This window comes from Sycon ciliatum, chromosome 7, assembly GCF_964019385.1.
Source record: "Sycon ciliatum chromosome 7, ocSycCili1.1, whole genome shotgun sequence".
In the NCBI taxonomy this organism is placed as follows: Eukaryota; Metazoa; Porifera; class Calcarea; order Leucosolenida; family Sycettidae; genus Sycon; species Sycon ciliatum.
In genome coordinates, this window is record NC_088649.1 from 33,366,823 (window position 1) to 33,381,557 (window position 14,735).

The 14,735-nt window shown below is 45.4% G+C and overlaps 2 protein-coding genes across 2 annotated transcripts in view; one reads left to right on the forward strand and one right to left on the reverse strand.

Moving 5' to 3' along the window:
• Positions 1-4,499, reverse strand: part of LOC135821866 (cdc42 homolog) — a 38,991-nt gene extending 34,492 nt beyond the window's left edge. The window contains exon 1 of the mRNA XM_065334865.1: positions 4,221-4,499. Within this exon, the coding sequence (XP_065190937.1) occupies positions 4,221-4,312 (92 nt within the window). The 5' untranslated portion in view covers positions 4,313-4,499. The remainder of the gene's footprint in view (positions 1-4,220) is intronic.
• A 5,186-nt stretch (positions 4,500-9,685) lies between these two features.
• LOC135821867 (protein NLRC3-like) lies at positions 9,686-12,754 on the forward strand. Its single transcript, XM_065334866.1, has one exon. The coding sequence runs from the start codon at positions 9,686-9,688 to the stop codon at positions 12,752-12,754; it is 3,069 nt and encodes a 1,022-aa protein (XP_065190938.1).
• The last annotated feature ends 1,981 nt before the right edge of the window (positions 12,755-14,735 follow it).

The following is a 14,735-nucleotide window of genomic DNA, read 5'->3' on the forward strand; positions in this document are numbered from 1 at the left end:
GCTACACCTTATTCCACAACACGCACGATCCACTCGACCACGGAGGGGACGTCCAGCAAAGAATCATCCTGCTACAAGATGGTCCAACGCAGCGGCATCAACACCAAGCAACGTCACCTCACAACTAACTAGACCACCAGAAAAACAACCGGACAAGACACCTACTGGCGTGGCAGTGACAGGAACCGCATCAACCAGAAGAATGACAAGATCGGCAACGGCGGCGATGGCAGCGACTAAAGTACAGACAGAGGCAACGGCTAGGGTCCACTCGACTAGCCATGTGAAATCGGATGTGTCCACCACACATGCTGATTGGTCTGATGTTAGTTCTGATAAGTATGAGTCGTCCATTGCTAGTCATTTGTTTGAGCATCCTGATTGTCGTGCTGTGTATTCAGATGATTGTTTTTCGATTGTGTCACGTGTACGCAGTGCTAGATTGCTGAATGTTTTGGAAGCTGTATACATCCACACAAGGAAACCCAACCTTTGCAAGCAGAAACAAATCAAATTCACACTTAGGCTGTTAGGTAGGTCGTCAAAACCTCGTTAGTTACATGTATGTCCAGTGGTTGTCTCTTGTTGTCGCACTACATGTCGCGCTTATTCTCGCATTTGCACCTTTGTGTCATTATTGCAATTTTCACTGTTTACTTTACCTATCTTCTTTTTTTCTTTCTTTTTTGCGCTGTTTTACCACCTTCTTACTGTATTTAATCCACTGTTCCTGTTCCTTTTCCCTTGCCTGTATTTCACCTGATGAGAAGGCTTGAAAGTATACTTGTGAAGACAAAAACTTTCAAGATGTTTGTAATGAGCCTGAAGTGTGTCCTTTTTATGAGTATTATATACCAGTTAATAAAAAATAAACACAAACTATTAATCAAGTGGCTATGGAACAGACGTTACTTCAGTATCGTTTGGCGCTTGCCAGGGTCCACACAGCTTTGACACGTTACATGCATGATGAGCAAGCAAAAAAGCATAGCGTAGGGCCCTGAGCTTCCAAGCTTTCTCGTGTTTGTTTGTTTGTTTGTGTCATGCCTGGCGCTATACCGTATCTGTCCCGTACCGTACCATCAACAGAATGAGTATGTATAGTAGCATTATGTATAAAAGCGGTCAGCACCAAGAAATGAGAGACTGTAGAGGCCTGGCATATATGTATGCGAAGTGTATGGGGGAGGGGGGGGGGGGGGGATGCATGCAGGGCGATAGTGCAGTAACGTCTGGCGCTAGTCAGGGTCCACAAAAACTTCCTCCGTTAACAAAAACTTCGTGATGGATTTTGATGGATATGAAAACGCTTAGAACAACTTTCCTCAGCCACGAGACTCACGTCGGACTGCAGACTTCTGAAAGAATGCATGATCATTAAGCATTCGAATCTGGGCTTAGCGCAGGTTGAACGAGAACCTGAATTCAGAATTATTTGATTGCGCCGTGCTATCGGAGCAGCTGCTTGTTTCTTTCGCTCAGGACCCTACGCTAGGCTTTGTTGCCTAGCTCATCATGCATGTTATTCGAGCAGATGGGAACTTTTTGTAATACAATGACGTAGCCGATCAGTTCATTGTGGTAAGGTTGGGCATTGTAGCCGTCATGGTCGACGTAAAACACTATAAGAACGCAACGAAGTTGGGGCCAAAGAGAAAGTTCCATCATTTTTAATAACATACATGATGAGATAGGCAAATAAGCATAGCGTAGGGCCCTGAGCTTCCAAGCCCTCTCGTTTGTAATACATGTAGTAATTTATTTGTAATACATGTAGTAATTTATTTGTAATACATGTAGTAATTTATTTGTAATACATGTAGTAATTTATTTGTAATACATGTAGTAATTTATTTGTAATACATGTAGTAATTTATTTGTAATACATGTAGTAATTTATTTGTAATACATGCAGTAATTTATTTGTAATAAATGTAGTAATTTATTTGTAATACATGTAGTAATTTATTTGTAATACATGCAGTAATTTATTTGTAATACATGTAGTAATTTATTTGTAATACATGCAGTAATTTATTTGTAATACATGTAGTAATTTATTTGTAATACATGTAGTAATTTATTTGTAATACATGTAGTAATTTATTTGTAGTACATGTAGTAATTTATTTGTAATACATGTAGTAATTTATTTGTAATACATGTAGTAATTTATTTTTATCACATGGCACGTGATTGTTGCCCGTACTCCAGCGAATCAGCGCCTTTCGCGCCGCGGGCAATAATATGCGATATTGCCCGCAAAAAAATAGTTTATTTGCCCGCAAAAAAATAGTTTATTTCAGTGATCGCGTGACCAGGTGACTACGATCGTGACGACTCTGTAGACTGTACGACTCTACGACGAGTCGCAGTGTAGCATTGAGACGAAGATGGAATTCTTTTTGGAGATGGACATCCCGGCAAAGGACATGGCCTCGGACGTCTGCCGTGTGGTGCTTGCAGGGATCATTTGTTCAGTCATGTTGGCAGCCTGACCGTCGGTAAGCTTGTGGATAATATTCAGTTCTGCTCGAAGTGGTACTGTGATCACAAACAATTATTTGAAATAACACAAATTCAACTCAGCGTCGTGCGTTTTCAAATCCTCGCAAAGTCACTGCCTGTGTGTGGTCTTCATGTGCCACGCAAAACTCTTACCAGGCTCATCTCACCTTTGCTTGAACAACAAACACAACAATTCAGGAATGTTTTGCAATGAAAAATACAGCTATCTCATAATCTGGAGCTGAAAAAAAGAAGAAAAATTGTCCTCAGAATTGCACACCAGGGAGTCGTCAAATACTTGCACTTGTTGCAGTACTGTATTTGACAACTTCCTGATACACATGTAAACATGAAGAAACTCTTTGTGGTAGCACTCGTAATTTTTCAATTGAAATTATGATTCTGCTGTATTTTATTGTCGTTGCCATGTCTATTGCTATGACGATGCGGTGCCGGCACTTTTTTTCTGTCTCCGTCTTTCAGCACTGTATACTCTCTGATGGCCTGTAGAAGACTTTTTGTTAGGGTGTAGGAGAAATATCTTCATTTTTCCTGTTTTGATAATGATAGCACATCAATATACATTGTGGTCATAATGTGTTGGCATTTGGGCTAATTTCAACAGCAGCCCAATGGTCTGCTCTGTGGGCCATGTGATAAATTTGTTATCGCATGGTTGCTGCGGGCCTTATGTCATATTATTGCCCCTCGAGGTTAGCCCTCGGGCCTACGGCCCTCGGGCTAACCTCTCGGGGCAATAATATGCCATAAGGCCCTTGCAACCATGCGATAACATATACGTAATACCAAGAGTACATAACCCCCCAGAGTGTGCAACTCCACTATGGGTGCTGTCCCGACAGAATTTCAAGTTGACGTCATTTTGATGATGCAATGCGCACTGTACACGGATTATCAGACGAATCCGGAACCTGTGGTTGACCGAAGCCGATCGATCCTGTACAAATTATTGCAAAGAAAAACGTGTGATGCGTTGACACCCGTACACATGTTGTAAATCACTGCTGCAGGGAGCATTGCGTCATAAATAATGACGTCAACTTGAAATTCTGTCGGGACAACAGGGTATGTGGGAGTTGCACACTCTGGGGGGTTATGTACTCTTGGTAATACATGTAGTAATTTATTTGTAATACATGTAGTAATTTATTTGTAATACATGTAGTAATTTATTTGTAATACATGTAGTAATTTATTTGTAATACATGTAGTAATTTAATTGTAATACATGTAGTAATTTATTTGTAATACATGTAGTAATTTATTTGTAATACATGTAGTAATTTATTTGTAATACATGTAGTAATTTAATTGTAATACACGTAGTAATTTATTTGTCGTACATGTAGTAATTTATTTGTAATACATGTAGTAATTTATTTGTAATACATGTAGTAATTTATTTATAATACATGTAGTAATTTATTTGTAATACATGTAGTAATTTATTTGTAATACATGTAGTAATTTATTTGTAATACATGTAGTAATTTATTTGTAATACATGCAGTAATTTATTTGTAATACATGTAGTAATTTATTTGTAATACATGTAGTAATATATTTGTAATACATGTAGTAATTTATTTGTAATACATGTAGTAATTTATTTGTAATACATGTAGTAATTTAATTGTAATACATGTAGTAATTTATTTGTAATTCTGAAGTACAATGTACGTAGGTCCTACCTGTCACCGACCACCTGGCACACCATCATCCTCCTCTCCATATCAGCCATGTAATTGTTAGATGCTGCGCTGCGCTGGTTGCTTTCTGACATGAGCACTCCACCGTTAGCCTATTCCCCGACCTGTTGTTACGTAGCGTACCGCTGAGCACAACACGCTAGTCGCTAGTGCAGAGGATGTTCTTATGAATCCGGTGATGCACAAAACTATTTCATGTACGATTAGTAAATACATCTATTTCAAGTAGTAGTTGATTTTGTGATGGAAGTACTGTCGAGTGTCGTGGACATGGAAATCCATTCGAATGACCGGGGTCGGCGCCCTCAGCGAGTAGATCTACAGAACGCTGCATGCAGTGCACATGTTGATCCGATGCGACCAGCGCGCTGCTTGCATTGATGCATGTGTGTATGGATGCCCAGCGACCTGGGGCCCGGGGCCGCTAGACGTGCGACCAGATTTCCATGTTCACGACAGTCATGTCAGTAGTTGAAAACTGTCAAAGGATCAACGACTACGTAACGTTGTTCGTAAGTACTAATGCCTTGTTATGGCAAGAAAGGTGCGCGTCTCGGTCCTGACCTGGAGTATGATTTATCCGAGACATTCAGCCCTGTGACAGTGTCCAATGCTCAAATAGCTAACACGTCCACAGGACCACAGCAGAAATCTCTAACTAGAGAGGTTTTGCATTCCGAATTTCGGAATTATTTTCGGAATGTGGCGGCAGCAGTCGAAAAAGTAGTCGAACTTTCGGAAGTGTGGTGGCGAAAGTGCATGGTTTTCCGAAAATGGATTTTCGGCTCTTTCATGTTTGGGAGTGCATATTTGAATACAAAAAAGTGTATTTTTCATGTTTGTGTTTTTGCTTTCTGCTGCTCTCGATTATTTGAAATTTTTTCCACGTACCGGGGTATGTAGTTTTGATTTTTGCTGCTCTCGCTGATCTCGCCATGTTGACTAATCTTCTCACACTCCATCACAATCTATCTTTCTTTGCCATGGAGCCTGCTGACCGTACAAGACAGTAGTTCGCCAACCTCGTCTTCAGCTGTTGGATCACTTGGTCAACCATCAGTCCGTCCTCGTCTTCGAACCGCACCCAAATTCAGTTTGACCTGCACATGGATTTGATCCAGCTCAACCCCTTCGACGCTCTCCATTTTGTTTTGCATGGCAACCCTTGGAAACGAAGTCGAATCAGATTTTCGGAATGCAAAACACTGAAAATGCCGTTTTTCGGCACGCGCTTTTTTCGGAAAAGCACAGTCGAAAATCATTCCGAAATTCGGAATGCAAAACCTCTCTACTATCTTGCCCCAAGCTATATCTCATGCCTGGCCTTGGCCTTGTCGAACCTGAAATGCATTGCATGAATGCTGGATTTTTGAAAAAGAAAAGTGAACTCGTTGAAGTCTTCAAGCGACTTCAGTCAAGTGAGCCGGTCACAGTCAGAGCCCTCACTTTCTCTATCTCTCTCTCTCTCGCGCGCGCGTGCGCTCTCTCTCTCTCTCTCTCTCTCTCTCTCTCTCTCTCTCTCTCTCTCTCTCTCTCTACCTCTCTCTCTCTCTCTCTCTCTCTCTCTCTCTCTCTCTCTCTCTCTCTCTCTCTCCTCCCTCCCTCCCTCCCTTCCTCCCTCCCTGCCTCCCTCCCCCCCTCTCTATCTCTGAAGGCACACCTTCACACAGAATCTCTGTTTTCCCCTGTGGTGCGTGTTCTGCGCTTTGATCCTGAGACCATAATTGGTCGGAGTAGCGCACTTCACCTCACCTGCACATCTCTGTTAGCACATACATGGGTTTTGTATGTTCTTTGCTGTTGTTGTTCTTGTTGTTCTCCTCCATTCAATGTAGGAATGTGGTCTTTCATAAAAACAAAACAAAAAACACATGAAAGTCATCATGACAGTCAGTTGTACTAGATATACTGCTTTCAAGCTACATGATCACGACTGTAGTCTATATTTGGAAGTATGTGTGTAGGAATGTTGCTAGTACTACCGGTACTACTGCTGTCACTGGCACTCTCCTGACAACACAGTGCTTCTATAGACAGTGATGCTAGCAACACTGCATGCTGCTTGTACTACACTGAGTACTGATATTTATACATGAACTTAATACTGTGTAGGCTGCTTAGTCTGAGTTTGAGTTAGTTGTATGCTGCTCTGCTGGTCTGTCATGACACGTGCATTCTGACAATCTGCTGGTCTGTCATGACAGGTGCATTCTCACCATGACAGGTGGGACGTCATTGTGACGTCAAGCACTGTCTGCCTCAGGCCTGTGCTCAGAAACAGTAGATGGGACAGTGAGAAACGCACACACACACAAACACACAATGCACTACAGTACACACTCACAGTGCTGTAGAACAGTGCAGTTACAGTAGCAAGGGAAAAACCCTAGTACTGGCTCTCATGTACTCATACAATACGTCAATAGAGTAGTAGGTGCTGCTGCTGTTGCCAGTGCCCGCAGTGTAGCCTGGGTACATGGGTGCACAGGGTGCGCTTGCCCCGTCTCACTCGCGGCTCGTATCTTTGTGCAAGTCATCTATTATATACAAACTTTGTGCTTTGGAATTACCATGTTATGATTCTTTTTAATATTTCCTTCTCTCATAATATTATATTCGTTCTTAGCAGGAACCGGAGGTTTTTCCTATGGTGAGAAGGCAGAATTGCATGTGCTCTACACGAATTCAAATAAAAGAAACAAACAAAAAAATGTAAACACGGCCTAAAGGGAACGGCCTGCGTGACGTACATACAGCATGCAACGCATACAGTCATAAGTGTACGGTAGTGTACGCATAAAAGAGTCCATATATTCATGTACATGTATTACGACAAGGCCACCTCTTCAGAAAAACGTAACTACTCGAAAAGTCAAAGAGTGACAATTCGAACGCGCCCCAAGTGCCCACAGTTAGGTCAGATATGCTGAAGAAATACAGTATCGAGGTGACACTTGGGCTGGCGGCAAAGCTACGAAAGAAAAGAAACACTGCTGAAGCACGATCCCTCCTCTGGAAGAGCACAACAGGGCAAGCAAGATTTGTTTTTCTTTTTCAGCAAAATGGGCTGGGTGCCATCAATTCTGTGATTACGCGGCAAAACAAAGCGCATGACGTTAGTGTTGAATGCAGTACAAAAGCAGTGCTGTTGTGTGTGCGCTAGTTAGGATTGTTGCTAACGAGTAGATCCGCTAGCAGAGGGCTGAGCTAGTACCCCATTTGTGGGTGAAGTGTGTGTGGTTTGAGAATGGCATTGACATCATCTGATGGGATGCATCCCTAGACCAGCGCCCTGTTGTTGAGTTAGACCTTACGTGACATTGTACAATTGTACTGCTTGTAACACGCACAGGCACTGTCGTCTGTTATATTTTATTATTTTATTTGTTTATTTCTGCACCTCGTGGCATGTCAAGACAGCCAATTGAATTGAGAAGAGGGTGAGACCAACCACGGAGGAAGAGAAAAAAAGAAAATGAAGAGCACGCACACAAAGTGGGAAGGGATTAGCAACTTACAAAGCAATGGGATGCTCAGCGAGCTATGCAGCGGAAGTGGTGACTGTGACTTTGTTTACTGGGAGATACTGAAGTGCTGTCTGACGGGGGTACGGAATTTGGGCATATCTGGAGCTTGTCTAACACTGGGAGGCAGTTGGAGCCACGTGAAGTAGGAGGAAAAGAAAGGGGAATTTACGAATAGGGTAGACCTAGCTAGGGGGAGACGAACGCAGCTTCGGGTGGTGCCACCTGAATTGAACCAATTAAGGGACTGTAAATGAGCAGGGTGCTGGTCAAGAAAAATTGAATGTGCCAGGGTGCACTTGAAAGCATCAAGGTAATGTTGCAGAGTGGTAGTGGATGCAGCAGCATACAAGTCTAGATTTGAGATTATAACGATCAGTACGAAATATGATGCGCAGTATACGGCGATGGAGAACTTCTAATTACCTATGTGGGTTTTGTTAATGGTGGACCAGTCAGGGAAGCCGTACGTGAAGAAGGGAAGAATGTATGATTTATAAAAAATAATCCGGCAATATTGGGGCAAATGGGACAAGTGACTTGACATTATGCCGACAGATCGGCATACTTTGGACGACACCTGATCAGCATGGTGAGACCAGGAGAGGGCGGAATCTATGACAATGCCAAGGTGTTTATGCTGGGGCGCTACAGAGATAGGGTGACCGGGATCATCGGGAAAGTGGAAGATGGGCACTGGATCTGTGGGAGGGGGAAAAAGGAGGAGCTCGGTTTTGGTCACATTTGGCATTTAAAGGTACCAAGTGCTCATCCAGTGAACCATTCGAATGACCGGGGTCGGCGCCCTCGGCGCGTAGATCTACAGTACGCTACATGCAGTTTACATGTTGATCCGATGCGACCAGCGCGCTGCTTGCATTGATGCATGTGTGTATGGATGGCCAGCGTCTTGGGGCCCGGGGCCGCGGCCGCTGAACGTGCGACCAGATTTCCATGCTCACAGAGTTGAAAACTATGAAAAGATCAACGACGTTCGTATTAAAGTACAACATGAATGACATGTTTTGGCAGAAAACTTGGTGCGCGTCTCGGTCCTGACCTGGAGTATAATCTATCCGAGACATTCAGCCCTGTGACAGTGTCCAATGCTCAAATAGCTAACACGTCCACAGCTGAAATCTCTAACTATTAACTAGTACCGGTACTACTGCTGTCACTTGCACTCTCCTGACAACACAGTGCTTCTATAGACAGTGATGCTAGCAACACTGCATGCTGCTTGTACTACACTGAGTACTGATATTTATACATGAACTTAATACTGTGTAGACTGCTTAGTCTGAGTTTGAGTTAGTTGTATGCTGCTTTGCTGGTCTGTCATGACACGTGCATTCTGACAATCTGCTGGTCTGTCATGACAGGTGCATTCTGACAATCTGCTGGTCTGTCATGACAGGTGCATTCTCACCATGACAAGTGAGACGTCAGTGTGACGTCAAGCACTGTCTGTCTCATGCCTGTGCTCAGAAACAGTAGATCACTAGATGGGACAGTGAGAAACGCACACACACAAACACACAATGCACTACAGTACATAGTGCTGTAGAACAGTGCAGTTACAGTAGCAAGGGAAAAAAACCCTAGTACTGGCTCTCAGTCTCATGTACTCATACAGTAGAGTAGTAGGTGGTGCTGCTGCTGTTGCCAGTGTCTGTACAGTGAAGTGTATGTATGAATGACTTGTACTGATACATGCTATGAACAGCGCACAAGTGCAAGAGGAAATCTCTCCACAGCAACTAATCATACAGTGTCATTACAGCTACCTGTAGCTGATCTGTGTAGCTTGCTCTACTAGTAACTGTTGTCTGTTGTAGTGTAGCTAGTGTTTGTGTGAGGGCGCTGTGTGTCTGACCCTGCCAGCAACATTAGCAATCTTCATTACTGCTGAGCTGCTGCAGTATGGACCAGGCAAGTAGTCCAACTGCCAGCTCAGGTCATGGCAAAACTACTAAGAAACAACTACCTGATGCCGTGAAGAAATACCGTGAACGTCTGTGTGCTGCCTATAGCAATGTGCAGTTCTGCATAGAGGAGACCGATGAAGAGAAGGAACGAATCTTGCAAATGGACGAGCTTTATGCTGACCTCCATGTAGTGTCCAAGCAGAAGTTAAATGCCAGGATGCGCGAAGCAGAGAAACTTGGCACAACTGCGGGCAATGAGCGGCTGGCTCATTCATTTGCGTCTGAAGCTAGGAAGCTGCGCAAGATGAAGCTTGCCGAGATTCTCAATGTCAAGAAAGCCATGCGACAACGCATGCGTGGAAACACTTTCCGTGCCATTGCCCTCTCATCGGCTGGAGCAGGCAAAACCATGCTCTTCACCAAGAAAGGTCCGTTTGAATGGGCAAGAGGGCAGATTTGGCCTAGCATCGTTGTCCTGCGTGCACTGGAGCTGCGCTTAGCAGAAGTGCGCAATATCACAAGCATCGCTGAGCTGCTGGATTTGCAGAATTACGGCATCACACTACCCGGTGAGCAGGCTGAAGTCATTGATTTTGTTTGCAATCATCCCGAATCGGTCTGTATTATTCTCGACGGCCTCGACGAGATCAAGCTGGCTGATTGCAGCACATTCATGTACAACGTCATCTGTGGCAAAGAATTGCCGGGGATCAACCTGATCATCACGTCACGCCATTCAGCAGAAGCCATGAAGCTGACACAAAACCGGGACATAGTCTTCCATCGTCGTGTGGAGCTGCTAGGCTTTGAGAAGCAAGGTTTGGAGCACTACATTCGCAATGTCCTGTCTCCGAAAGATGCAACCAGCTTGCTAGCAGAGCTCCGCACCAACCCGCAGCTGGCCACAATGATGCGTACACCGTTTTTTGCTCAAGCAACGTGCGGCCTCTACCGACACAAGCACAGTCTGCCAAACACGCCGGGTACAATCTTCAACTCGCTAATCCTTCATCTACTGAATCAGCGAGAAGGAAAGCTGCTCAACGATGGTGAGCAATACACCAATTGGGACGATGTTCCCGACGACGTCCAGGAAAATCTACTTGATCTCTCCCGCTTCGCTTTTCACATGCTCATCCGCCGGAAAGTCGTCTTCACCGAAGCCGACTTCAAGATATTTTCACTGTCATCAGCAGCTCGCACACTTGGAATGCTCATCGCCTGCGACAAGGCATCACCACTGTCCAAGATTCAGTGGCGTTTCAGCCACCTGGCACTTCAGGAAGCTCTAGCAGCTCGCTACATCGCTAGCCGCTCTCCCAGTGCAGCTGACGTCTCCTGGCTTGTGCAGCGACTCGGAGCATTCACAGGCAGCCTCAACATGTTTTGGCGCTTACTGGCTACAGAGCTGGACCGCGAGTCGGTCAATGTGTTGATCGAAGCTATTCTTAATCCGCAGTCCACATCGTCTACTCAGCCACAGGATACCGACCAGCATTCCACAGGAGCAGAGGGGCACAACATCTCGTGCTTTCTCTTCGCAACACACGACCACATCATGGATTGGGCCGACCATGTGTCCTCCTTTCTCTCGCTGGACGAAGCAGAGCATCTTGCAGAAGAATTGCTGGGTGGCAGGATTGATCTGGCATTGTCTGCTCCTGAAGTGGTCCGCCTCGAAATTGACCCAGCCATCACCAAAATCACCTGCAAGGATTTCGTTCGTTCATTGCTACCCATATGGACGGATCGCGATCCCAGTGCCAGTACACAGAAGCTGCACGATTGCATGGCCCACCAGGCGCAGGGATCGGCCATTCGATGTTTCACCGCCACTCCCACGTCAAAGCTCCCTCCAGTTCCTCCATCGGACGAACCAGCCCAGCCATCTACGACTCTGGAGAACGTCAGTGACGCGGAACGAAAACAACGAGTCCTCTACGCCTGCCGGGTCTTCGCGGAGCACGCCAACGCCAAGCGAACCAGCATCGAAGACATCGACAGCATGCAGGCTATCTTCACGGAGTACGGAGTAGATTTCGACCTAGTTCCTCTCACACCGTCGGATTGTCAGGCCATCAACACAGTCATCCGTCACCACCACCAGTTCATCACCAGCATCCGCCTGCTCGACTGTGGTATAGGTGATACTGGTTATGCATGCATGGCTGATGGCATGGCTCTACTACGCAATCTTACGTTCATCAACCTGGAGGGGAACAACCTCACAGATCGTCACACGGCCCATATCGCAGCGTGTATCGCATCCAACACGTCAACACTGGAGTTCGTCTACACATCCTACAACCTCTTCAGCAGCAATGCTATGGCCACCGTCCACAGCAACACACACCGCTGTACGGGACTGCTGGCAGTGAGTCTTGGAGGTCAAAAGTGCACCGATCCAGCCGTCAACCTTGACGTCATCACTAGAATCTGCAGCAGCTGCCCAGATCTCCAGTACGTCAGTCTCAAAGACTACGTACTGGATATGGAAGGTCTAACCCAGCTAGCACCATTGTTAGGAGCACTGAGGCTGAGATGGCTGGAGCTGTACAAGGTTGGGATGAAGCAGAACTCGGCACTGATCGTCTGTCGAATCATTCAACAGCAACACGAGAGTTTGGAGTACCTCTCACTCCAGCGCAATGAGCTAACTGGAGATTTCCTGGAAACCGTTCGCGGTGCGCTGAGTCAATGCCGACGACTGGAGGAGCTGTACCTGGACGACGACTGCCTTTCGTCGGAAGCTCTGCCGGTGCTTGCGTCCCTGCTGCCCAGTCTGCCAAAGCTCTCCAGGCTCGAAATGGCGAGGAATGATTTCCGAGACGCTGACGACGAAGCAAAGCTGTTCGCCGCCGCTGCTGAGAGCTGCTCGTCTCTGAAGGAGCTGGTGATGCCTGAAAGAGCTCTATTGTCTCCATGGCTGCATGAGGTTCTAAGTGGCATGGCCAGAGATGATCTGAATGTGGAGTATGAGCATCTTCCCTGGCACGACGAGGTGGAGAATGACGAAGAAGAAGATGAGTACGACGCTGAAGGAGATAGTGAGAGTGATGAATGAGGAGGTGAGAGAATTTTCAAAGACAGATATTGTGTCCTGATGAAGAAAGCTTCGTGTTGGTCTATGGCTTCCTCCTGGCATACAGTCCGTCTGTGTATGTTCTTTGGAGTGCACGTGCGTATGTGTGCATGCATGTGTGGTAATGCTTCTGCGTGTGTGTGTGTGTGTGTGTGTGTGTGTGTGTGTGTGTGTGTGTGTGTGTACATGCGTGTTTGTGTGTATACTTGAGAGCTTACTGCATCTGTGTATGTGTGTGTGTGTGTGTGTGTATTTTGTGTTTCGGCTGGACATTTGTTCGTTCGTTTTCAGCCAGTCCAAGGAGTGACTGTGTTGACCTTTGACCTTTGTACTTTGGACCCTGTATATGTTTATTTTCGTTTCGTAAAATTATTTTGTTTGATAATTGTGAACTGTCGTTGAGAGAATTTGTAGTTCTTATTTGGTCATGGTGCACATGTGTATGAGTGGAAAAGAGCGTTTTGAGAGTCAACAGGACTTGCCACACCATGACACATTTCGTTGACTTTCGATCAATCTTGTTATAGACTGCATTCATTTCACTATGATTGCATCGTACCTGTGTATTACTACCACTGTATATTACTACCACTGTATATTACTACCACTGTGTACTGGTATATGCAATATCTCTCTGCGTAATATTTTGCTGCCTGCTTCACGCAAGACTACGATTTTTTCCATGATGGCTGCTTGCCATCATTTTTGTTGTCTTTGTCATGCGGAGCTGATTCTCAGTGTTCCAATCCTTCATCAAGATAACTTGTTGAACTAAGTACTCCTCATGTTGTTTGTTGTCTGCTAATAACATGACATCTTGATAGAGTGAAGATTAGAAAAGATCTCTTGTACCTGAGCCAAAGTACGCGAAATGGGATGTTATCTGGTTAAAACGTGATTTTGAGAAAAGCACTTTTTTTTACTATTGAACACTCACTGCATGATGAACTAAAATGAGGAGGAGAACTCGACTTGAAGTGAATCAGCTGATTTCCGGCTGTCAGATTCGGAACGTACTTGAAACTGTGCGTTCTTTTTGGCCATACCTTCTTTTCACTTCTTGTCATTGTCTCACACTTCTGGTAGCGGTGAGTCTCCATCATGGGGTAGCTGTACATTGTAATTTAAAGTATGTGTATTCGGTGGGGTGGGGTGGTGGGGGGGGGGGGGGGGGGTGGTGGGGTGGGGGTGGTTCGTCACCTAGTTCTACTCAGTCCTGGGTACACTTATGCCAGGTAGTGTTGGGTCTCTTGAGAACGTGCTCGGCTACTTGAAGGTGTAGTGTTGTATCCGCCACCTTTGTGGTCAGGCGGTATTTTACTACTCCCTGGTTTTTCAGTAGGGGTCAGATGCGCAGCCAATGAGGGGCACGGGGAAAATTGCACCCGCCACATCCGCTCAAAATTCACTTTGGATAGAGTTGCTTGCGCTCCGACAGGAGTAGGCTTTCCCCGAATCCCCAGCTTGTTTTCGCCTGTTCAGCTTTTCAATAAGCTCAAAATACATGTACACCAGATTCGGCTCCAAAATCAGCTGATTGTTCGAAAATCAGCTGATTGTTCGAAAATCGGCTGCAAAATTGGAATATATTGGAAAGTCGGCTAATAGAATTGTTGGCATATTATTATTATTATCATTATTATACGCACGTCCGCGTTTACGTCAACAGTAAGTCCACGTATTAGCATGTGCCAGAAGACAGGCAGAGTGGGGAGAGAGGAAAATAAATGTAAATGTACGATTGGACAGCTCCGGTTTCCAATCGTCAAAGCATGCACGGCGCAAAGCCGTGCGTCGAGCTATTCAGGCACGTGATGCAACCGGAATCGTAATCGTTTCGTGATCACCCGTTGGAGTGGCTCCAGTCGTGCTCGCGAAACGATTCGAGTTTCCCCGCGCGCCAGCCTCGTTCCCGGTTTGTCCCGATCTTCGCGCCCGACGGTTTGCTGATTGCCTCTATTAG